Source organism: Mytilus edulis, chromosome 3, assembly GCF_963676685.1.
Source record: "Mytilus edulis chromosome 3, xbMytEdul2.2, whole genome shotgun sequence".
In the NCBI taxonomy this organism is placed as follows: Eukaryota; Metazoa; Mollusca; class Bivalvia; order Mytilida; family Mytilidae; genus Mytilus; species Mytilus edulis.
The window spans coordinates 75,828,859-75,855,946 of NC_092346.1; the positions used below are offsets into that span (position 1 = coordinate 75,828,859).

Genomic DNA, 27,088 nt, shown 5'->3' on the forward strand with positions numbered 1-27,088 from the left:
GCTCAAATTTTTATGGTACGAGGACCAGTAACCTTCACTATATATCTAGCATTGTATAGTTCCTCGATTATAGAAATTTCCTATTAGTTATAAAAATTATTGTCATATTTGGCTGTTCGTGCTGTTATGAAGCAAACAGAAACCAAGGTACAAGGTTCTTTTTAAAAACAAAATATTTCAGAGCAAAGTTTTATTTTATGGAATGTGGAAGGTTTATTCCTACCAAACAAGGCTAAATAAAATGAGTCAGATTCAAGTTAGCCAAATAGAGTGCTACCTTTTGGTGAACATGAAACTTCGACTAAAAGCTACTTGCTAATCATTGTTTGTGCAGTAAAACCCTGTTCCACATTATAAATGGGTTTTGATCCAGCTTATACATCTAATTTGCTGCTTATATAGGTATAAGAAGATGTGGTATGCGTGACAATGAGACAACTCTCAATCCAAGTCACAATTCTTAGAAGTAAACCATTATAGGTCAAAGTACAGTCTTCAATACGGAGACTTGGCTCACATCGAACAGCAGGCTATAAAGGGTCTCAAAATGACGAGTGTATAACCATTCAAACGGGAAAATCAACAGTCTAATCTATATTAAAAACAAGAAACACTTAGGAGCAACATCAACAAATGACACTGATATACGTATACTGAACATCAGATACATGTTTTTCTCTGACTGTTTATGAAAACTTTATCTTTTATTATCATATAGAAGATATCATAAGTGAAATAGCTATCTGTGAAAAGCTCTTTATTGCCACGTTTAAAATATCTTAAATACCCTTTATGGGGGTGCTCTTATTTGCAGGAAGCTGATACACATAATAAGAATAAATGTTTCGAATAAACTATAATTTAGCTTCCGAAATATTCCTGCGAGAGACCATAGTTTCAACTAATATAATATGCGTGAATCCTCAGGGGTTGACACAAGAAACATGATATGAAGCTTGTATCTACGGTAAAATGATTGAGATCATATAAATTATGTAAAACAATTCATAATGGCATTATGGGTTTCAAGTGACATAGAGTTTCACCTGAAATTGCTGATGTAAGGGCAAAAGTGAGTCCATTTATCAGTAAAATTCAAAATTTTAAATATTGAGAATGTGCCACAGATTCCCTCATTTGTAAATATGCACAAGTCAACTTCCACATACAGATGCAGTATTCACCTAGTTACGACCATTTTGTGATAATAAGCATTGTGTAAAATATAAAAAAAGAAGATGTGGTATGATTGCCAATTAGACAACTGTCCACAAGAGACCAAAATGACACAGACATTAACAACTATAAGTCACCGTACGGCCTTAAACAATGAACAAAGCCCATACCGCATAGTCAACTATAAAAGGCCCCGATAAGACAATGTAAAACAATTCAAACGAGAAAACTAACGGCTTTATTTATATAAAAATTGAACGAAAAACAAATATGTAACACATAAACAAACGACAACCACTGAATTACAGGCTACTGAAGTTTTATTACATTTGGTTGAGACAAACTAAATGAGAGAACAGCTAGAAACCAAATATTTAGCAATTTGTCCATTTATAAAGAGGCGCAGACTTCAAGAACTGAAAAAGGCATCCATATTAAAACTTGATCTGTGTTTTGTGTGTAAGATTCCTAACATTTTGTTCAGGCAAACTAACGTTATAGAGAATGAAAAAAAATATAAATGGGGAATGTGTCCATGGGACACAGATGATGCTCCTGCTGGTCTATCATATATAATTAGTTATAAAGGGACAAAACATAACTGAATAAACAGCTGCACCATGAGCGCATGATACGCCCTTCGTCTTGTGTGAGAAGTTTTAGCAATAATCATAAATAGATTCTGAGATACGGCGCGACATGTGAAAAAAAACCTTTTCTTACAAAAAACTCAATAACTCTAAAATAAAATTTTGAATCAGTATACAGATCTTTGGATTAATATAATTAAGAAGTGTGTTTAGTTCAAAGCAATAATCAGAATTAGTTTTTGAGATACAGCGCGACATGTGTAAAATACACAACCCTGTTTTAGTTATAAAGTCCCGTAACTCAAAAAGTTTAAATCCTATTTTCACCAAAAGTATACAGATCGTTTGACCATAATAAAAAACAACTATGTTAAGTTTCATAAAATTTGGATAAGAGGTACTTTAGTTACGGTGCGTCATGTGGACGCCGAACAGACAAACGGACAGAAAGACAGACAGACAGACAGACGGACGCCGGACATTTGTATACCATAATCCGTCCCGTCAAATTTTTGACGGGCGTATAAAAATGGTAACAATTAGGCTATTTAAATTTGTAATTGATCTGAACATTGTGGTAATTACAATTGTGAACAATTTTCATAACATTTAGGATATTTGGAAAGGAGCAGAACAAGTTTTGTTCAATAGCAAAATACTTTTTTGATTAGCCAAGGGTGGTTTTTATACGTTCACGAAGCGCAGAAACTATGGAAAATACACGCCCCTCATACGTCCAATTAAAGAAAAAACGATCTTGAGACGTATATACAACGTGCCCATTAAGTTTCTGACAAAGAATAAATGTGGTCAAATGAACTTAAACTTTATTTATTTTTACTTTTGAGCATTACACGATGCCTTTATATTATTTAATTCCCTAAAAAAAAAACATTTGAATTCTTTTTAATTTCTGAAATCTGAAATGAGAAAAAATGTACCCCTCCCATCCCCACCCCATCCCCCATTTCGTTTTACCTACCACTTCCCCTTATTCCAAAAAAAACTCTCAATTAAAATTTCTAATGGAGCTTGCAACAATAACTACTCATTTAAATACATCATAAAATATCGAAATATAAAATGACATACAGTCATGGTTAAAATAAATATTGATTTAAAGTAACTTTTAAAAATAAATTTATAGCTAATTATCTCAAGACAATCATCATTTCTTAATATATTATTTTCAAGCAGTGTAAACATATATGGAATTTATATTGTATTACCTCCCTTACATTGACTGGAAACTACAAAAATGCTTATTTAGGCCCCCTTTTTGGCCCCGTATTCCTAAACTTTTGGACCACAACCCCCATAATCATGCCAAGAATCCCCTTTGTTATATGGACCTATGTGAAACAATGGCAGAGAGATCCATACAGCTACATTCAAGTCATTGTCCTTAAACTAGAAAATGCTTGTTTTGGCCCCTTTTTGTCCCTAAATGCTAGACTGTTTACCCCATAACCCTTAAAATAAATCCCAACATTCTACTTATGATATTAAACATTGTGGTACAATTACAGAGCAACTAAAATACATATACACAACTTATTGACTGACAACTACAAAAAATCCTTTTTAGGCCCCTTTTTTGGCCCCTAATTCCTAAACCTTTGAGGTACAATGTCAGAGAGATATATTAAGATCTTTAGGAAAATAAATTCTGAGACAAGTGCCTGTGTACACAACTTATTGTCCTGAAACTAGATAAACGCTTGTTGTGGGCCCTAATTCCTAAACCTTAGGGACCATAACCCCAAAAATCGTTCACAAGCTTCCTTTTGTGGTTATCAACATTGTGTTAAAATTTTATTCATTTCTATTAACTTATACTAAATTTATTATCCGGAAACAATCTTTCTTCGGAGAACGCTGACGACGACGACGCCAACGTAATACCAATATACGACCGCACAAATTTTCCGGTCTTCTGCTACATTAATATGGGCTGTTTTTGCTTCCCCATTCTGTTCTGTTCTGTTCTGTTCAGGTAGATTCCTCCGTTATATATCGGAGCACTCCCACTTGGGGATATATGGTTTTAAAATATTTACAGATATTTACAGTGTGGTGTGGTGCTCAAGTTTAAAAAACCTTATATACAGGTAAAACTGTGAATTTTAAGAACAATTGTTTAAAATTATGTGCTATTTACATCATTTATGAATTGATTTTACCTAGGTTGGAGTTTATGATTTTAAAACAGTTTTGATCCCTTTTTATGAGACGTTACTATCATATGTTTATAGATTTAAAAAAAAAGGATTTAAATGTGAAAGAAAAATGATAAAATCAAAGGGAAAAAGGTAAAAATAAGTACGGTAGATCAAACAAAACAATAAGAATGGGATTAAGTTGCAAGTTGACCTACAAATTAAAGCATTGCATGTTGATGTGTGAATCATCTACAGCAAACATAATTATGTTTAAATTAAACAAATACCAATTTTAAATTAGTACACGAATTCTAAATGATTTTAATAATAAGTAAAGGATATCCCTGCTTCTACGTAGTGTGGCAATCCAACAATGACGTCATTACAATAGAGATTGGATATGTTTTAAATTAGAATATTTCGAAAAACTGATTTTTACGGATTGTGAAGAAACGTAAATAATGTAAGGGAGAGCTCAAGATACGATAATTTCAGTAGAAATAGAAGGGAAATGTGTATAAAAGTGTTTAAAGTCAATCTATTCATTTGTGTGCCTCCTTCTCATCAATCTCACTAGAATTTTTCGGGGGGTTTCCACACTATAAAAACAAAATGATTGCCGTTTAATAGGTTTCTGACACAGAATGAATTAGGTCTAATGAACTTAAAATGTAACTGTAGTCAAAGAGATTATAATTGGCTATTTTACAAAAAAAATATATTTGGGGAAATTTTCTTTTTAATTTCTGAAGTCTTGAGGAGTAAAAATGCCCGCAAAATTTTTTCTTTTTTACCCCCTCCCCATTTTTTTAACTCCCCTCTCCTTGTTTTCCGAAACCATAATTACCCATTTTAATACATCATAAAAGTGACATACATAATTATGGCTAAAATTAAAAAACCTACATCAGCATTTTTATTTAAAACTTCTAAAAATAAATTGACAGCTGATCACCTCAAGACAACATTTCATTATACATAATTTAAAAGCAGTGTAAGGGAGGTAATTCAAACACAACATTGCACTTTTAAGTAATTGTCCATTAACCAGGAAACCCTTGTTTTACCCCTTTTTGCTCCTAGTTCCTAAACGGTTTGAGCCATAAGCCCACAAAGCCAATCATAACCAATCCCTTCTGTTAAAGAAACGTATAGTCTCATTTCCATACACTGTTCCACAAGTTATTGTCTGGAAACTTGAAAAATACTTATTTTGACCCCATTTGGCCCCTAATTCCTAAACTGTTGGGACCATAACCCCTTAAATCAATCCCTACCGTCCTTTTGTGGTTATAAACCAGGTTTTTACCTTGTATTTAAATGTCAAAGGCTCTATTTACTTATACTAGAGTCATTGTCCGGAAACCAAATATCTTCGGACGCACTGACAACGACATGATTCCAGTATACAACCGCAACAATTTTTGCATTCGTATAAAAACTACATTTGTGCAATGTCACAGGTGACATATAACGGGACAGTTTGAAATACTAATTGCTACATTCGAATATATTTTTTTAAGTCCCCCCCCCCCTTGGGTATTTTAAAAGTGAACTCATACTCTTTTCTAGCATAAAAACTTAGAGTTCCGACTATATAGTGTTCACATTTTTTGGGTGTGTCAAGATGGACAGTGTCAGTTCTGAGACAAACAGGCCGATATTTTTCTCTATGGGATTGTTTTATATTTTTCATGTCTAGGTTATTACAGGCATTTATATGGTATGGGGTTTTCTTATTTTAAAATGTTGTCTATACTTGCCTTTATCAATCACACCACATCGCCTGATTTCTATAAATATAGAGGAAATAAGACTGTAATTTTGTAAGACCACACATATCAAGTTAGCTAGTGTACATTTTGTACATGAGTACATCCGAGCAATTGCTTACATGTCTGGTTTCAGAATAAACTTTCGGTTCAACTCCTGGAATTAGATTTTACAATCTCAGTCTTGTTAATTTATAACGGCTAGAACTGTGTTTTAACATTATGAAAAGTCTCTAATTAAGAACGTTCCAGTGTAAAGTTCTTTCATTATGGTTAAGATGACTGATTTACGAGGAACAATTTTTTTAATGCAATCAAAAATGTGTTTTAAAGTTTTTATTGAACGTCTCTTTTGAATAAAGCTATGTTTATAAAATTATAAAATTTTCGCAGACGATACCAAAATTTATGCACCAACTTCTTAATCTGATGTCTTAGAAAATGATCTAGACGCACTCTACAATTGGTCCAAGTTATCAGTCAGGGATATAACTCTATAGGGTTTTTAGAGAGACAAAAAACATGCATATATGTTATTAGGGACTAACTAGAGGCTCTAAAGAGCCTGTGTCGCTCACCTTGGTATATATGTGTATATTAAACAAAAGAAGCAGATAGATTCATGACAAAATTGTGTTTTGGTGATGGTGATGGGTTTGTACATCTTACTTTACTGAACATTCTTGAGGCTTACAATTATCTCTATCTATAATGAACTTGGCCCAGTAGTTTCAGTGGAAAATAATAGTAAAAATTTACAAATTTTATGAAAATTGTTAAAAATTGACTATAAAGGACAATAACTCCTTAGGGGATCAATTGACCATTTCAGTCATGTTGACTTATTTGTAAATCTTACTTTTCTGAACATTATTGCTGTGAACAGGTTATCTCTATCTATATAGTTATCAAAGGTACCAGGATTATAATAATAGTATTCAAGATAATAACCAACTAGAGGCTCTCAAGAGCCTGTGTCGCTCACCTTGGTCTATGTGCATATTAAACAATGGACACAGATAAATTCATAACAAAATTGTGTTTTGATGATGGTGATGTGTTTGTACATCTTACTTTACTGAAATTTCTTGTTGCTACAATTATCTCTATCTATAATGAACTTGGCCCAGTAATTACAGTGGAAAATATTTTCGAAAAATCTACAAAAATTTATGAAAAATGTTAAAAATTGACTATAAAGGGCAGTTACACCTAAAGGGGTCAACTGACCATATCGGTCGTGTTTACTTATTTGTAAATATTACTTTGCTGAACATTATTGCTGTTTACTGTTTATCTCTATCTATAATATTATTCAAGATAATAACCAAAAACAGCAAAATTTCCTTAATATTACCAATTTAGGGGCAGCAACCCAACAACAGTTGTTCGATTCATCTGAAATTTTCAGGGCAGATAGATCTTGACCTGATAAACAATTTAATTCCATGTCAGATTTGCTCTTAATGCTTTGGTTTTTGAGTTATAAGCCAAAAACTGCATTTTACCCCTATGTTCTATTTTTAGCCATGGCGGCTATCTTGGTTGGTTGACCACGTCACCGGACACAATTTTTAAATTAACTACCCCAATGATGATTGAGACCAAGTTTGGTTCAATTTGGCCCAGTAGTTTCAGAGGAGAAGATTTTTGTAAAAGATTACTAAGATTTACGAAAAATGGTTAAAAATTGACTATAAAGGGCAATTACTCATAAAGGAGTCAACTGACCATTTCCGTCGTGTTAACTTATTTGTAAATCTTACTTTGCTGAACATTATTGCTGTTTACAGTTTATCTCTATCTATAATATTATTCAAGATAATAACCAAAAACAGCAAAATTTCCTTAATATTACCAATTCAGGGGCAGCAACCCAACAACGGGTTGTTCAATTCATCTGAAATTTTCAGGGCAGATAGATCTTAACCTGATAAACAGTTTAACCACATGTCAGATTTGCTCTAAATGCTTTGGTTTTTGAGTTATAAGCCAAAAACTGCATTTTACCCCTATGTTCTATTTTTAGCCATGGCGGCCATCTTGGTTGGTTGACCGGGTCACCGGACACAATTTTTAAACTAGATACCCCAATGATGATTGTGGCCAAGTTTGATTAAATTTGGCCCGGTAGTTTCAGAGGAGAAGATTTTTGTAAAAGTTAACGACGACGGACGACGACGGACGCCGGACGCAAAGTGATGAGAAAAGCTCACTTGGCTCTTTGGGCCAGGTGAGCTAAAAATCAATAAACTGTGATAACATAATTATGTATGTTACATGTTTCAAACGGCAAACAAGGCAAATATACATCATTTGTTTTGTTAAAATGTATTCAAGTTCTATTGATATCATTGTTGTCTTTATGTATACAAAACTATGGAAAGAAAGAACAATTTATAATTTGCCAATCATGCGAAGTACACCTATGTTATTACAGAAATATATGCATGAAATAACTAAATGACTAAAGGGTGTTATTACAGCTTCTCTATATCAGTTAAAAGCCTTTGCTCAGACATACATTATGCTTAATCACAATGTTCTTTAATTTATTAATTGTAATAAATAATGATCAGAGCATGTAATGAGGTTCTGGGCAAGCTTTCCCAGTAATTCCCAAGTGTTTCATACAATAATTTTCATGCTTTTAATAACTTAAGCCTTGTTATTACAGCTTAGTTTATCCCTTTAACAACATGTTTAAAGTCTTGTCTCATTGATTTACAAATGGTTGATGAAAAAATGTATTAATTTATTGAAAATTAGGTATCAAGACTATGTATTTAGTTTCTGAGCTAAGTTTTAAGATTTCCCAAGTGCCCACTGAAAATTAAAATATTTTTGATTTATTTAACAAATAAAAACCATACATATATATGTTACTACAGATTTTAAACAAAATGAAGAAAAAAAGAATGGATATAACTCCTTAAAGTATCTGTAATAGCAAATGAATGATATTTTCTGTAATAACCCTATATAGTTATATCCCTGACTGAAAAGGATCTTGAAATTATTTTTTCACAATGATCTTAAATTTTCCATGTTTTCACAACACATTTTAACTAAAATAAATAAAGCCAATAGTATACTTTGGCTTATTAACCGAACTCTTAGCTTTTTAAAAATCAATATACATTTTTAGGACTTTACATCGCTTTGGTACGACCGCACGTGGAATAAGGAAACACAATATGGTACCTGCATGTGAGGAAAGATATTTTATGCAGTAGAAAAAGTGCAAATGAGAGCAACTACATAAATTCCTGATATAAGACATTTGGTTTATAAAGAAAGATCAAAAGTACTTAAACTTCCTTCTCTAACTCACAGAAGGCGAAAAGGTGATATATAATACATTGTCAAGCTTTTCAAATTATAAAAGGAATATAGATATATCTTACAAAAGATTTTTTACTGTTATCCAGACAAATACCCATGAGCATAATTGGAAATTAGCGAAACCTAGATGTAACACTTCTTTGCAATTAAGACATTTTTCACAACATATTAAAAGTTATTGGAATAACCTACCAAATAAAGTGATTTTTTTCAACAAAAAAAGGAAGCTTTTAAATTAGTATAGACCGCCATTGGGAGTCAGTAATGTATCAGTTAGGTAATTGTTGAGGACACAAATAGTTGTGAAATATTGCACCAAACCATTCAGGATTGATGTTTGTATCAGATTTCAAATTGTACCAAAATAATGTGGGCTAAAAAGGATAGTATCCTTCCATATGAGCCACACAACGATTTTACAAGTATCTTACAGATACATATGTTTTCAACTGATGTGTATTATTGCTGCAAAATTAAATGTGAGTTGTTGCGCAAATGAAATGCTAATTGGCTCAAATAAAATGCCAATTGGCGCAAAACAAAACATGATCGATAAGCAAAGCACCACTGTCCAGCATGCACTTCAAAACAAACCTGTGCATCCGGAACAACATAGCATGACCTAGATAAATACATATCGTTACTTATGGCTAAATGAAGGTGTCCAAGTATTCTCATAATCACAAATGTTTTACCAATATAATCACTCACATAATCATTAATTACTTTTTCAAACAAAATAATCAAAACTACATTCCTAGATGATAAAATAATCATGAAATATTTGGTCTGGTAATCAAGTAATCACATACTTAATAACATGCTTCGCAGAGCGCAGAGGTCAAAACTCTGAACAGTTTGTGTAAGTTTGGACACAATAGTCAAGCTTGATACTTTCTAAATTTGAATTGTCTTATTGTTGACAGTGATTGCCCATTGTTTTTAATGTAGAAATAATAATTAAAATGATAATACATCCATATGTCAAGTTTGTATTACCAATGTTATTTCAACTGATCGGGCGGAGCTTACGTTTTAATTTGCATGAGGACAGTCGATGTAAAAATGTGTGTGATTATGATGATTGCCGTTATAGGTATTACTGATTTCTAATCACCTATCAGTGACCTCAAAGGAATTTACAAAAGATTGACTGGACAATGCATTGGTGAGTGTATCCTAAAACACCTATCTATAGATGGACTGGTTTATTATGAGCGAACTGGATAAACTCCGCCCAGTCAAGTGAAATAAATTGAGTAATATGCTTACTGAAGAAAATGTCGCTGATAATGTAATGTGTTGCATGCATATGTTCCATCAATCAAGTGTTCCATCTAACATATTTACCTATTATCAAAGATGTTTAGCTATCTCAAGACAATTGGTATGCGGAAGTTGTCCAAAAAATTGAATAGGGAAATTGCTCCAAATTTATAAATTAATTTTTAATATAACAGGCTATTATTTAAACTTGGAATTATTTTTAATTATAGAATTTGCTTATCTTCTTGTGCTTGAAATTTTAAATCAATTCTATGTTTATTCTGTATTATATTTTGAGCAGTGGATAACACTTTCCATACAATGTATTTTGTATAGATGGTGTTGAGCGCCACATAAAAAAATATATTGAACAAATGCTACTTTCTTTGTAATAGAAAGTGTAATGCGCTACACAGAACATTAAAATACAAAATAAACATGAAATTTATTAAAACTTTCAAGCATATGATATCATGCAAATTCCATAATTTAAAAAAATCCAGGTTGGAATAATAGCCTGTTATACATGTTATATTGACATATTATTAAAATACTGTTTTATAATTACTTTTTGAAATTTTAATTTTTTCTTTAGAAAATGCTTCAATTTTGTCTCACAAAAGTCAATTTTGTGTCACAAAAGTCAATTTTGTGTCACAAAAGTCAATTTTGTGTCACAAAAGTCGACTTCGTATGCAAATTAGTTCACAGAATCCAACCTGAACAAATTTGCATACAAAATTGACTTTCGTGAGACAAAACTCAATTTTGTGAGACAAAACTCAATTTTGTGAGACAAAATTTAATTTTGTCAATTTTGTCCACAAAAGTCAATTTTGTCTCACAAAAGTCAATTTTGTCTCTCACAATTGACTTTTGTGTTTTAATTTCCATATCAGGTAACAAAAGTTAATTTTGTATGCAAATAAGTTTATATTTGCATACCTTTTAGACAAAATTGACTTTTGTCATGACAAAAATTAATTTTGTCTACAAAAATGAATTTTGTCATCACAAAATTGAAGTTGTCATAAAACAAGTCTGTATCACATAGTTTTGTAAGACAAAAATGATATTGTTGTGACAGAATTGAATTTTGTACAAAACCACAAGAGTCCCATTCGGCGCCCCGTATGTACTGACAAATGTCATACATATATATAAAAGATTGTTTTTTAAATATGTATATGCTTTTATGAATGCCTTGTCTTTCTTCACTATGAACTATATAAAAAATTCAATTTATTTTAATTTTGTGATTTTAAACCAAATACTTTATACACTATTTGATGTAGATTATATATTTGTTTAGGGGCCAGCTGAGGGACGCCTCCGGGTGCGGGAATTTCTCGCTACATTGAAGACCTGTTGGTGACCCTCTGCTGTTGTTTTTTATTTGGTCGGGTTGTTGTCTCTTTGACACATTCCCCATTTCCATTCTCAATTTTATTTTTTACAGAGTTTGTCTTTAGTGCCGTGTGGAGGCAGTAGAGTGCCTCCCCGTGCTTCAGGTTTATGCTCTTATAATATACTAGATTATGGAGTGTGTGTCCGAGCGAGAACTGCTCTAATGCATTACTTTAGGAATATTTATCAAAAAGTAGTATTTCAATATTCAGCCCCATTCTACTATTTAATACTGATAGCGTTTGACATTTTTAGCCGAACAAATTTATCCATTTTATATAACTTCAATTATTGTATGCTGGTTCATATTCTGGACGCCAATCTTTGCTCCTTTATTATATAATTCACTAACAAAACAATTATGAAGCTTAGAAATGGAAAATTACTAAATACTAAACTTGTTCAAAGGGTATCCACACGTCTCAATCTTCAAAATCGGTTATCTAAAAATACTACCATCGCTAACATTTTTAACAATAAAAATCGTGGTTACCCTTCTATCGATAAGTGTCATGCCAAAAAATGACTTACATGTCCCCGTCTTTCCACCAACAATACGGTAAGGTCCACGTTTAATGGTCGCACATTTTCTTTAAATTTTGAAACTGATATAACTTGAAAAACAAACAGTATTATTTATTTACTCACATGAAACAAACCGGGGTGTGGTATTCAGTACGTAGGAGAAACTGGACGATATTTATCTAAACGCACTCAAGAACATCTGTATCGTTTTAAAAGACCCAATAAATTCAAAAGTATCATTTACCAACACCTTAAGAAGCACAACCATCCTTTTAAATATTTAGCAGTTCAACCTTTAGAAGTAGTAAATAAGCAGCCTGGTGAATCGCATTCAAAGTTTGTACGATCACGGAAAATAATTGAATTAAATTGGATTAAAAAATTACAGACAGTTTACCCTCTCGGTCTAAATGATAATATCATGGGAATTGGTAATATATCTAGAACCAATTCCGTTAACATTTTGGATATAGTTTCTAAAACTGTTCGTAAAAAACGTTCTCACGGTCGTAGAACAAATCGCAATCAAAGAAAATTTCGGGCCAATCATACCAATATTTCGGACCTAATTTCTATTTCAAAAAACAACGGCAGACATTATCTGTTAACAAAACTCTGTTCGTTACCGGTTAATAAGTTAAATAAAATTTTGGAGGATTGCAACACAATTTCATATAGCAGTCCTAAGTATGAAATTGTTCAAATTATTATGGCATATTGTTATTCTAAATTATTTCCCAAAATTGATCGCCCTGAAGATCATAAAAAACATTTTATTAAAATTAAGTATGTCAATAAAGGCTTTGATTTTGTAAATATTGCCGGTATATTTAACGACCATTCTGTTAAAGAACAAATTCCTGGATATTTTGACAATACTGAGCTACCTCTTATTTGTTATATTTACAAAAAATCTACCCGAAAATTTGTGTTTAATTATAGTCAATTGTGTAAAGATGTTAATATCAGTGAAAATACACTTACTTCATGTAATTGCAGTAATTCCGAATATATTTATGGACCCATTTCCCATGTTATAACAGGAGATCTTAACATCGTTCAAGACCGAGAGTTAAAATCATTCCTCAGTAAAGGACCTAAATATCGTCCCCCGTCAATTATTAATTGGAATGAGTGTCGTAATATCATCCACGACTCACTCCATACTTACTGTATGAAATGGATAAAACGGGAAAAAGCTGACAAAAAGTCTTTGGACTCTTTTTTTAATTCAGTAATGAAGATAGTTGATATACGTATTCAACATTTTAAAGAACATTTTACTATAAACAATAACCACAATAAACCTATTTCTCGTATCAAACATAAACTAAAAGAACTAGCCAAGGAATTTGTTTTTGTCCCGGCAGATAAAGCTGCTAATAATATTATTATTGTTTGACGTAAATTTTACATTGAGGTTCTGAAAAAGGAAATCACCAATTCACCAACATTCCAACTGACTCCATTTTCAGAAAACGAAATCTGTAACAAACATAAACTTTTAGCCACCGCTTTACAAGCAGAGCCAAATACAATGAAAGTCCCAACTATGTATTGGCTTCCGAAGCTACACAAAACCCCTTACAAATATAGATTTATTTCGTCTTCAAGCCATTGTTCAACTACTAAATTGTCTATTCTTCTTACCAGCACACTTGGTACAATTAAAAACCTGATAATAAATTGTTCAAATAAGGCCTTCGAAAATAGTGGAATAAATTACTTTTGGAGTGTCAAGAACTCGTTGGAAGTACTTGATAAATTGCATGCTTATATTGGTGATTTTGAATCTGTTCAAAGTTTTGATTTTTCTACCCTGTATACCACATTGCCTCACATTCTCATTAAGAAAAAATTCACACACCTAATTAAATGGGCATTCAAAAAATCAGAATGTGAATATATATGTTCAAACTCTTTTAGGTCATTTTTTAGTAGCAATAAACAAAAAAACTATGTTAATTGGACATGCTTTGATACTATATATGCCCTTGAATTTTTACTAGATAACATTTTTGTTCGCTTTGGGGATTCCGTATATCGTCAGATTATCGGAATTCCAATGGGGACTAACTGTGCATCACTTATTGCGGACCTATTATTGTATTGTTATGAGTTACAATTTATGACAAAAATAAGCAAAGACCCATCGAAACAACATCTGATAAACAAATTTAATAATACTTTCAGATATTTGGATGATATTTTGGCTCTCAATAATGACGACTTCAGTATGTATATTAATGAAATTTATCCTGTTGAACTTACTTTAAATAAAGCTAATACTAACAATGGCCACTGCCCTTTTCTCGATCTTGATATCTATATCACTAATGGAAAGCTGAATACTAAAATTTATGATAAAAGGGATGATTTTTCATTTCCTATCGTTAATTATCCGTTTTTAGATGGTGACGTTCCCTTGTCACCATCTTACGGTGTTTATATATCTCAACTTGTACGATTCGCTCATGTATGTAACAATGTTTTAGATTTTAACGAGAGAAATGTATGTATTACTGAAAAATTATTACACCAGGGTTTTCGATATCACAAACTAGTCAAAACATTTACTAAATTTTATCATCGGTATAAAGACATCATTCGTAAATATAACTCAACATGCAGACTTCTAATACGTTCAGGTATTTCACATCCAATTTTTTATGGTAATATTCTTTATAAAGCACAAAGGTGTCAGTATTCACCTCAGAAACTTACAAAACCTTTGAATAGACTTATTAAGAAGGGATATAATTACGATACTGTTTTCAAGTCATTAAAGATTGCATATTTTGGCGTTAATATTGAGTCACTGATAAGGTCTTTGCATCGGAACTAAACAAATTATTTTTTTAAAAAACAGTTGTTGGCATGACACGGGTTATGTTCTTCTCATATATGTTATGATGGTATGATACTAAACCCCTAACGGGAAGGATTGTGCCTGATGTTCATATGATGAAATCATAATCTTTCAGTCAGTTTAATTGAAGTCTGGAGCTTGCATGTCAGTTAACTGCTAGTAGTCTGTTGTTATTTATGTGTTATTGTCATTTTGTTTATTTTCTTTGGTTACATCTTCTGACATCAGACTCGGATTTCTCTTGAACTGAATTTTAATGTGCGTATTGTTATGCGTTTACTTTACTACATTGGTTAGAGGTATAGGGGGAGGGTTGAGATCTCACAAACATGTTTAACCCCGCCGCATTTTTGCGCCTGTCCCAAGTCAGGAGCCTCTGGCCTTTGTTAGTCTTGTATTATTTTAATTTTAGTTTCTTGTGTACAATTTGGAAATTAGTATGGCGTTCATTATCACTGGACTAGTATATATTTGTTTAGGGGCCAGCTGAGGGACGCCTCCGGGTGCGGGAATTTCTCGCTACATTGAAGACCTGTTGGTGACCCTCTGCTGTTGTTTTTTATTTGGTCGGGTTGTTGTCTCTTTGACACATTCCCCATTTCCATTCTCAATTTTATTATTTGATGCATATTAAAACTGCTTCAGCTTGATAGAGAAAAGAACAATGAAATTTACTAGATTAAGAAGTTATTGTGATTATCTAAGAGAATATAAAGACTGAGTGAGTTTTGCAATAGACAGAACATGCATTTTGGTATGCTATGTACATAAATTTATAGATAATTTTTTTCTGAAATGGCAATAGTAAACAAAGTGCATTTTGTCATCTGGCCTGAGAACACATTTATTTCGTCGTACATTTCCTTTCCGTCTTTAGACAATAAATTCAAATTTAAAAATCGCATCTGCTCTATCTCAAAAAGATTGTTACTGCAGTGTAGTGTACTACTAGTTGGACAAATAATATCAGATTTATAGAAACTTCTACCAGCTTTAACTCAAAATATTGACAATTCTGTGTTTAGAAGGTGTAAAATTCAGTTTGACAGCTTCAGACGTAATAAAATTTAACCATTTTAACTGGACCAAATCACTACTTAACATTAAGATTCAGCACTCAATTTTTTTTTAAATGTAATTACATTCTCCAACTTAATATTTCATGCATTAAATATCGAGAAATAAATTGGGAAAGTGTATCAAATAAAAAATGCAAGTTAAACACTGTTCACACTATGGACTATATTCGTAGACAACGAAAACCAAAGGACAATAACTGTGTCCTTATACCATCTCTTTTGAAAATTGCAATAACAAAAGCATAAGTTTTGAATTTACAGCATAAAAAAAATACCATTCAACAAAAGAAAAACACAAACAGGTGGCGATGTATCTTTGCACATAAATTTTACGGGCGCCATCAAGAGTTGGTTGACCGTTATGGAATAACCGTTTCACAAATGATATCGGATATGTTCCTTACGTCGTAACTACAATCCCCTTCCCTTTCATGAATGTGATCTACGGAATAAGAATATTTACCGGATTTGTTATTATATAAGCAACACGACGGGTGCCACATGTGGAGCAGGATCTGCTTACTCTTCCGGACCACCTGAGATTACCCCCTAGTTGTTGGTGGAGTTCGTGTTGCTTATTCTTTTGTTTTCTATGTTGTGTCGTGTGTTCTATTGTGTCTGTTTGTATTTTTCATTTTTAGCCATGGCGTTGTCAGTTTATTTCGATTTATGAGTTTGAATGTCCCTCTGGTATCTTTCGTCCCTCTTTTGCAAAGAACAATATATTTTTATTCTTTTACTCAAGGATGTGAAACCATATAGTTCAATAGCCACGTTCAATTATTTTACCTCATTAGATAAAACTTATTTTTCTAATCATTATTAGACTTCTATTCGTTTGGGAGGCTTAAATATGTAGTTTCTGATGCAATTACCCTACCGTTGTCAAATTTGAAATATTATACCAACTTGGATCGGTTAGAACATTTTTGATTTTTTTGTTTGAGGACTGCTCTCGATGCAGTTATAACATATAAACTGTCACAACCTTTGGAAATTTAGAGTTGTGCCAGTTCACGTCGAAAATAACTTTTTTCATTTGGCATAACTTTTGTAATCTTTGCGCCGTGTTTGGAAATTTTAAAATTGTATCAGCGTGTGGTGTTCGCTTAAATTGTATAAATTTAAAGATTTAGAAAAAGTTTCTCAGTTTGAATATATTTACATGATTCATTTGACATCGTGCTATTATTGAAGAAGGATATCTGTCATCCGAATTATCTAATATTTGTTCATTTTATAGTTATTTAATGGTGATGTTGTACCCTTTTTGACTTGTTATATATTATAATTATTAGTGTACAGAATCATATTACATGATCCATCGCCCTGTAAGATTGATCGTTAACTATTTATTCAGTCATTTTATATTTTTACCTTTTTGATAGTCTGCATCGAGTGTGTTCACCCGATCCGATTTTCTTACTGCATTTTCCATCATGCATTTGCAATTTTATTTTAAGAAATTAAGATCTTCTACTATCAAAATTATCAAAACAGAACATCACATTTCAAATTTAGAAACCTACATTGATCAAGGAATTATTCCGAAAGGATTTGTTTTAAAAGCCTCCCCACTTACAACAGGAGAAAAGTCTAACAGATTTTTCCACAGATGGAATAACATTCTATACCACAGTTCTTTTAGTCTGATGGATCTTTTACGCCAAGAAGCAATTCAGTAAGTAAACTATTTATATAAACTGCGTGATAATTTGCACTGCCGATCTCGTGAACAATTGTCTGATCCTGAACTTGACGAAATTCAAGTACGTCTTGGTGATATCAACCATATTCAATCACATAAGCTCAACGTCAAACAGATTAACAAATTTCAACGTGATGGTGTGCAAATTAACCACTCTTTAATCAGACCCTCTAAAAAAATCCAATAAAAAGCCTCGAAATCGTAGATTTCAAAGAAAAATTCGAGTTCCGACCAATCCCAACAACACGGTTGTCAATTTATCCTCAGTCTCTTTATCTGAGAACGAAACTAAAGTCTTGTCTAAGGGTTTGAATATTTGCCCTACTCCCAAAAACATAGATAATATGAAACTGGGATATGACCTTGATAACTTTGCCAGAACTCTCAGACTCAAAGAATATTTTGGTAACAAGGATAAAGAGGTGGATAATGAGAAAGACTCAGGCACGTCTGACTCGGAGAAAGAAATCATAATTCCGCATTTGAAAAAGAAGAGTTCATGGATTCCAAAACCTAGTAAATCTGCTACACTGGAAGATGTTATCGACAAAATCAAATCGGATGTTGTTCATCTATCTAGCAACAAGTACTCGTCATTTTATAACACCTCTCCTGACAAGAAAAAAAACATACAATCGCTGAGAAACCGAGATGATATTGTGATAAAACCAGCAGACAAGGGCAGTGCCGTTGTGATAATGGACAAAGCTAACTACATCGCGGAAGCAGTGTGTCAGCTCTCTGATGAGAGATTTTATAAGAAGCTAGACTATGACCCTACTTCCGAGTTTAGCTCCAAAATTATCACTGCGTTACAAACCATGTACAATGACGGTCACATAGATGAGGATACAATTGGTTATTTAAAACCAGAGAATGCCAAGCCTGGTCGAATGTATCTTCCCAAAATACACAAGGTTAACAACCCTGGTAGACCCATTGTATCCGCAAACGGCCATCCGACTGAGAAAATCTCGGAATTAGTCGATTTTCATTTAAGATCTCATGTAGAAAATCTGCCTTCCCACATTCAAGACACTACAGATTATCTTCGTAAAATGGAATCCATGAACCCTCTTCCTCCGGAAACCCTCCTTGTCACTTTAGATGTCACCTCATTATATACCAACATACCTCATGACGACGGCATACAATCTTGTAGGGAAATATGGGACTCGCGCAACATTTTAGAACCACCTACTGAATGTTTAGTCCAGCTGCTTACTCTGGTCCTGAAATGCAACAATTTCACCTTTAATGGTGATCATTATCTTCAAATAAACGGAACAGCGATGGGGACGAAAATGGCACCGTCTTACGCCAATCTGTTCATGGGCAAATTAGAAAAAACAAATTATTGCAGCATCTTTATCCAAACCTTTGTCTTGGTTCCGTTTCATTGATGATGTTGACATGAAATGGATTGAATCCCAACAAAAACTGGATGATTTCATCAGACATGCAAACAACGCCCACCATTCACTTAAATTTACGTATGAAATTTCCGACTCTTAGATATCTTTCTAAGACACATCCACATCTATAAAGGACGGTGTCATATCAACAGACCTCTACTGTAAACCCACAGATAAACATCAATACCTTTCTCCCCAAAGCTGTCACCCCAAACACTGTACAAAAAAGTATCCCGTACAGTCAAGCTCTCAATGTCAAGCGGGTTTGCTCCTCTGAGGAGGCTGTCACGAAACGGTTACAGGAACTTCGCGGATTTTTGACAAAACGAGGTTATAAGAAATTGGACATATTTAAGGGGTTTGCGCGCGCTAACAATAACAGCCGCAATGACCTCTTACAGTACAAACGGAAGAGGCGCAGCAAAATAGTCCTGTTTGTTCTAACATACAATTCAGCCTTTACTAACCTCTCACGTTTGATCCGTGCCAATTGGCAAACTATTGCCAAACACTCTAAATTATCCAAGATCTTTCCCAATCCTCCTGTCTTAGTTTTTCGGAGACCAGCAAGTCTGGAAGACTTATTTGTTAGAGCTGACGTCTCCTCAAATAAAAGCTGTTCAATTGCAGGATGGTACAAGTCATGTGGTAACAGACGTTGTCTGACTGGGTCTGTGTACACTATATTTTGCAATGTAACTTGCAAAACCCAGAATGTTGTATACCTCCTTCAGTGTCGGTGTGGCATGCAGTATGTTGGCGAGACAGAGCAGCCATTCAACAAACGCATGAATGGTCATCAAAGTGACTACACTTGCAAGCCCGACCTACCCGTAAGTTGTCATTTGATATCACCTGGGCACACACAAGCTGATCTCAAAAACCTTACCATCACAATCATAGACCACAACGAGGGTTGGTCGAAGGTCGACAGAGTCGCTTGGGAAATATATTGGATAAGAAAGTTACGGATAGTTTCCGCAGAGGGCATAAATGAAAAAACATAGAATAAGTCCCTCATTTTCCTATCATCACTTGTTTCCAGTAACTCCGGCTTTAGTACTGGCTTTACAGTTCGATTTTTTTTTAAATACCAGTTTAAATTATTCATTCGGGTGGATGTATAAGTACGTAGCCACGTTCAATTATTTTACCTCATTAGATAAAACTTATTTTTCTAATCATTATTAGACTGCTATTCGTTTGGGAGGCTTAAATATGTAATTTGAAATGTTTTGTTTGAGGACTGCCCTTGATGCAGTTATAACATCTAAACTGTCACAACCTTTGAAAATTTAGAGTGGTGCCAGTTCACATCGAAAATAACTTTTTTCATTTGGCATATCTTTGTTATCTTTGCGCCGTGTTTGGAAATTTTAAAATTGTATCAGAGTCTGTGGTGTTCGCTAAAATTGTATAAATTTAAAGATTTAGAAAAAGTTTCTCAGTTTGAATATATTTACATGATTCATTTAACATCGTGCTATTATTGAAGAAGGATATCTGTTATCTGAAATATCTAATATTTGTTCATTTTATAGTTTTTAAATGGTGATGTTGTACCCTTTTTGACTTGCTATATATATATATATATATGATCCGTTCATCCTATATTGACTCTTTAAATACTAGAGTCTATCTTGAATTCAGGGCAAATTATATGGCCTTCCAAATACCGTTTCCATCCCAAACATCACTGAAGAGACATATATTGTCGAAATGTAGATCTGGTGTACAAAAAAACATATTGACACCTTATGTTTGTGGCATAACATCTGGGCCACAAGTTTATTGTTTTCTGTTTAGTATAACATTTATATTAAGATCCATTTTGTTACATCTCGTGATCAATTTTATTTGGCAATGGCCAATGGCAGTCAGCAGGGTTAAAAAAAACATCAGTCGTTCAACCTGTTAGTCAAATGCGTTTTGTTTTGTTTAAATATTATTTTTAACTTTTTTGGACTTTTAGAAAATGTTATTTTGATGTTAGACCCTTCTAAAACGAAAGGAGTAGGTTCGGTAAGATCCCTTTTTGGCTGCAAAATATAGCAGTTTTAGAAAATTGTTCAAAAATGTAATCGTTAAGATATTTATTGAAAAGTAGAATGATTCTGCTACACAAATATGGGCTGTTCTTTGACAGTACAATGCACATACATCGGGTACTAGCATCATTAATCGTGCTAAATTACTGAAATCTTCACAAGTTTAGCATTTTAGTTATATTTTAAACGGTTTCCGTCTTAAATGAAAGTGGCCGCATTCGTGTTCATTCATTATATTGAAATGTAAGTTGTATTTGATGATAATACATAATATATATAAAGGTTGAGGATGAACACGGATGCAGCCACTTTCATTTTTGACAAAATCCATCTGAAAAGTGACGAATTTTGGCATATTTGATAGACTTTTTCATATTTAAGCTTGAATCGGAGCGTTTTTAATGACTAAATCAGTTAAAATCTTTCACATAAACTATTGTTTAACATCCACACGAATAATATTGCGGTTTTTATCCAACGCAATCATAGGTTTGAACGTAGTTTTCAATTTAGACTTGTTAATATTTTTTCGTTTGGGCTTGTATCATATTTTCCCTCCGGTTTATATGATCCGTTCATCCTATATTGAATCATAAAATTCAAGAGTCTATCTTAAATTGAGAGTAAATTATATGGCCTTCCAAATACCGTTTCGATCCCTAACATCACTGAAGAGACATATATGTCGAAATCTAGATCTGGTGTAGAAAAAACATATTGACACCTTATGTTTGTGGCATAACATCTGTGCCACAAGTTTATTGTTTTCTGTTTAGTATTAAATTTACATTAAGATCCATTTTGTTACATCTCGTGATCAATTTTATTTGGCAATGGCAAATGGCAGTCAGCAGCGTTAAAAAAACAGCAGTTGTTCAACCTGTTAGTCAAATGCGTTTTTTTTAAACATCCTTTTTTCAATTTTTTGGTCTTTTAGAAAATGTTGTTTTGATGTCAGACCCTTCTACAACGAAATTTGTTTTACATGCACACGTATACAAATTGCGGTTTTTATCCAACACAATCATAGGTTTGAACGTAGTTCTCAATTTAGACTTTTTTATAATTTTTCTTTTGGGCTTGTATCATATTTTCCCTCCGGTTTATATGATCCGTTCATCCTATATTGACTCTTAAAATTCAAGAGTCTATCTGAAATTGAAGGTAAATTGCATGGTCTTCCAAATACCGTTTTGATCCCTAACATCACTGAAGAGACATATTTTGTCGAAATCTAGATCTGGTGTACAAAACACATATTGACACCTTATGTTTGTGGCATAACATCTGGGCCACAAGTTTATTGTTTTCTGTTTAGTATTAAATTTACATTAAGATCCATTTTGTTACATCTCGTGATCAAATTTATTTGGCAATGGCAAATGGCAGTCAGCAGCGTTAAAAAAACAGCAGTTGTTCAATCTGTTAGTCAAATGCGTTTTGTTTAAACATCCTTTTTTCAATTTTTTGGTCTTTTAGAAAATGTTGTTTTGATGTCAGACCCTTCTACAACGAAATTTGTTTTACATGCACACGTATACAAATTGCGGTTTTTATCCAACACAATCATAGGTTTGAACGTAGTTCTCAATTTAGACTTTTTTATATTTTTTCTTTTGGGCTTGTATCATATTTTCCCTCCGGTTTATATGATCCGTTCATCCTATATTGACTCTTAAAATTCAAGAGTCTATCTGAAATTGAAGGTAAATTGCATGGTCTTCCAAATACCGTTTTGATCCCTAACATCACTGAAGAGACATATTTTGTCGAAATCTAGATCTGGTGTACAAAACACATATTGACACCTTATGTTTGTGGCATACTACTGGGCCCCAAGTTTATTGTTTTCTGTTTAGTATTTAATTTATATTAAGATCCATTTAGTTACATCTCGTGATCAATTTTATCTGGCAATCACCAATGGCAGTCAGCAGGGTTAAAGAACATCAGTTGTTCAACCTGTTAGTCAAATGCGTTTTGTTTAAATATACTTTTTCACCTTTTTGGTCTTTTAGAAAATGTTGTTTGTGCTATATTTAGACCCTTTTGCAACCAAATTTGTTTTACATGCACACGTATAAAAATTGAAGTTTTTATCCAACTCAATCAAAGGTTTGAACGTAGTTTTCAATTTAGACTTGTATATATGAATATATATATATATCACACGTTCAAAACCATTTTTCTATAACAATTGTTAGGGAGTATTGTGCGTTAGCTTTGCACAGCATTCCCACAGGAATCAGTATGTGTCTCATCACATCCATCCACACTCCTAAGCATAAAGGAAAACAAAACAAAAAAGGAATTTGAAATAAAAAAATCAAAATTTCATTTTACTTTTCCTCATTTTATATAAAAGCAATAAATTCATTCCTGGATTTTAACTGACAACTTACATTTGACAAATGTTCAGTTCACAGAGGTATATCATCATGATCATTTATTCTTTTCTTAGTATCTTATACTCAAGCAGGTAAATTGAAGTTATCTTGTCATCATGGTCTTCAGTCTTCTTGTTCTACTTCTACCATGAAGTGACCGCCTACAACAAATTGAAGATTGTGTTACAGGAGGAAACTTACAACAAGACATAGACATGATAGATTTATATATATATATATAGAATTAAAAAGATTACAGGAAAAATGAAAAAAAACTGTATGTTTAATAAGTTTGATGTAATAGTTTAGTTTGTATTAATGCTTTGAAATAGGTGCTTTGAAAGTCTAGTGATGTCCAATTTATAATGGTATCAGGTAGTTTGTTACAATCAGTTATAGTTCTTTGGGAAAAGATTCTTTAATCAAATTAAATTTCTGTAAGTACTGTGATGTGCATGGTAGAACATTGAAGCTGTTCGAAATTGAATGTCTATTTTGTCTTTTTTATGGGATTAATTTATTAATTTTAGGTATTGCAACCTTTTTGTGTTCTATTTTGTATCTTCTGTCAGAGAGGATGCGCCATTCAAGGTGTTGTACCAACGCTTGAGGCGTTTCTATATTTTGGTATCAGGTTCGTTTGCGCTGGATACACTTTCGCACCCTACACAATCGTTTTCTACACTTAAAAAACCTGAAAGTGGACATGATTAGACATGAATAGACATGAAGATATACTTTTCGATTTATTAAAAATAAGATAAAAAAATCCAATATTTATAAAAAATAAAATGTTTTAAACAAAATTCCAAAACTTGTACCTGAACGGAGAAATGAAATGACCTGAATGGACAAATTTCTGAAACTATTTCTACCACACTTGGACAAAAGCTTGTTTATGATCAGAAGATGGTATCTACACATGTAGAAGTTAATTTTGAAGAAGAAGAAAAAAAAATATTTTTATATTTTACTTATAATTTGACTTAGTTTTTCTGTAAGTTATTATTACATTCACTCTGTAGTTAAAGCTTTCAAATTTTAATTACTACCAGTAAAACGTATATGGAAATTATTCGTCCCTTTAGAAAATACATGGAAATTCTTGTGCACCAGTAGGAATTTTATAAAAAACAAAGAAGAAAAATCTGGAATTCCAATGTTATTATTTACAGTGAATGTCTTCCATAAGGGGGGGAGACTATTTCTAGAATAGCCGCTTTAAAAGAGGACGTTTCAGTAAAGGAAATATTTGCCGTTCAAAAGTATTAAAATATGCAGGAGAACTCATATGCAAAGACGTTGTGTGTGCAATGAGTTGCAAATTCCAGCCTTTAATGTAAATACTATATATATGTTGTCCGACTGTTAATAGTTTTTTTAAGTATTCTGTTTAATGACTTAAAATGAAGGGAGAGTTAAGTCATTTTCCTATTAATAGGCCCAATCGTATAGTTTTTTTGACGCAAATGATACTATGTAATTTTAAAACAAGTGGAGCAAAAGGACGCATTTTTGGCGCAAACGGATTTCTCCCGGCAGGGGCAGGTTAATATCAGTGTTGTGCATAAATGACGTTATCAATAAATCAGCGGCTTTTTTCAGTACTGCTTTATTTGAAGCATAGACCATGAACAGAAACTACATGGCCTATCTTTGTTTTCACTTGTTTTCCTACGACGGGAACATAATAAAATACATATCTAAGAAAAACGCTGACTGACAAGTTTTCGGACGTTCGGTCACGAAGTATTACCAGCCCAGTAGTTAACACTCCTGTTAAGTATAGATATCATTTATCTCTGTTCATTTGCATAGTTTGTTAGATAAAAAAACCCACCATAAAACAAGAAGGATTTTGTAACTAGATAGACGTCATTAACCATTGAACTAATGATATCGCTCACGATATTGTAACGGAGCAGTAACTTGAAAAGCTGCTGCTGTTTGTTTTGATTCCTTTTGTATCATAAAGAATGCATAGGTATGGTCACTTTTGTTTATAAGGGTTTAAATAATGTACTATGGGAATGTGGCCAATGTGGCTTACCAAACTTCTCAGGATGTCTATTTGATACATCAATAATTATGAATACAAACACATGTAACTTTGATTTATCTTCTAATTCATCCTTTTGTGAAGTTAACTAATAAAGGGAGTCCATCAGCAGTTTCTCCCCCTATTCAAAAATCATCTGAACAATCAAACAATAATACAATATTTCAGCTCAGAACCACCTGATTTAAAATCTGATGATACTAGTGAACAACTATGGTTTAAGGTTCAGATTATAGGGTCACCTGATTTATACATTATGATAGGTAGTTTTTATAAACCTCCAAATAAAACTAGGGAGGACTATTTGACACACTTAGAAAAATCTATCTCCAGAATAAGGCACAGCGAAAATTGTCACCTCTGGTTAGGTGGTGACTTTAATCTGGGTAGAATCGATTGGAATAATTACTCCATAAAACAAAAGGCATACAACTCAAAACAGTATCAGCAATCTTTAGACATATGCCAAGACAACTATCTAGAGTTAAATACTGAGCAAATTTAAGAAAAGATAAATAACATAATTCTTAACAATAACGCAAACCTAGAAGAACTCACAATGAATCAACTTTGGGATAATTTTAAAACAATGGTATTGAAAACCATGGAAGAGTCAATTCCAACTAAAATGATAAACAACACAAAACAGAAATTGCCATGGATTAATAAAGAGGTAAAATCACTTATTAAAAAAAAAGGAATAAACTATTTAAAAAATGAAAACAGACTTACACAATAAAATTTGTAAACAGTACAGAGAAACAAAACAAAATACTTCAGAAAAAAACGAGAAAAGCCTACTAAATATATTTATAAAACATCGTTTGCTATGACGAAAGCCTAGGAACATCACAAAAACAGAAAAAAATGGAATTACATAAGGTACACAAAATCAAACAGTTCAGAGGTTGCACCGTTAAGATCTGGGGGCATGTTAATAAATGACACAAAACAAAAAGCCGAAATACTCAACAAACAATATCACTCTGTTTTTACACCTGAAAATGACAAAGAACAAATACCACCTCTTTTACACAACTATCCATCCATGTCAGAAATACACGTACCATCAAATGGTATTATATAAAAACGTTAAAAACAATCGTGATTCATCCAATCTAATTAAAATATTGATCTCTGATTACGTTATACTCATATGTAGTATAACGTAATCAGAGATCAATATTTTAATTAGATTGTGATTCATCTAAAGCCACAGGTCCAGATGAAATACTAGCACGAATACTAAAACAATTTGCACCTGAATTAGCACCAAATCT

At 32.8% G+C, this 27,088-nt stretch overlaps 1 protein-coding gene across 1 annotated transcript; it reads left to right on the forward strand.

Moving 5' to 3' along the window:
- Window positions 1-18,243: 18,243 nt before the first annotated feature.
- Window positions 18,244-19,302, forward strand: LOC139515425 (uncharacterized). Its single transcript, XM_071304995.1, has one exon. The coding sequence runs from the start codon at window positions 18,244-18,246 to the stop codon at window positions 19,300-19,302; it is 1,059 nt and encodes a 352-aa protein (XP_071161096.1).
- The last annotated feature ends 7,786 nt before the right edge of the window (window positions 19,303-27,088 follow it).

What these genes read in the sequence shown, in the direction of transcription:
- LOC139515425 (XM_071304995.1), top strand. Translation starts at nt 18,244, where the DNA reads ATGAAACTGGGATATGACCTTGATAACTTTGCCAGAACTCTCAGACTC.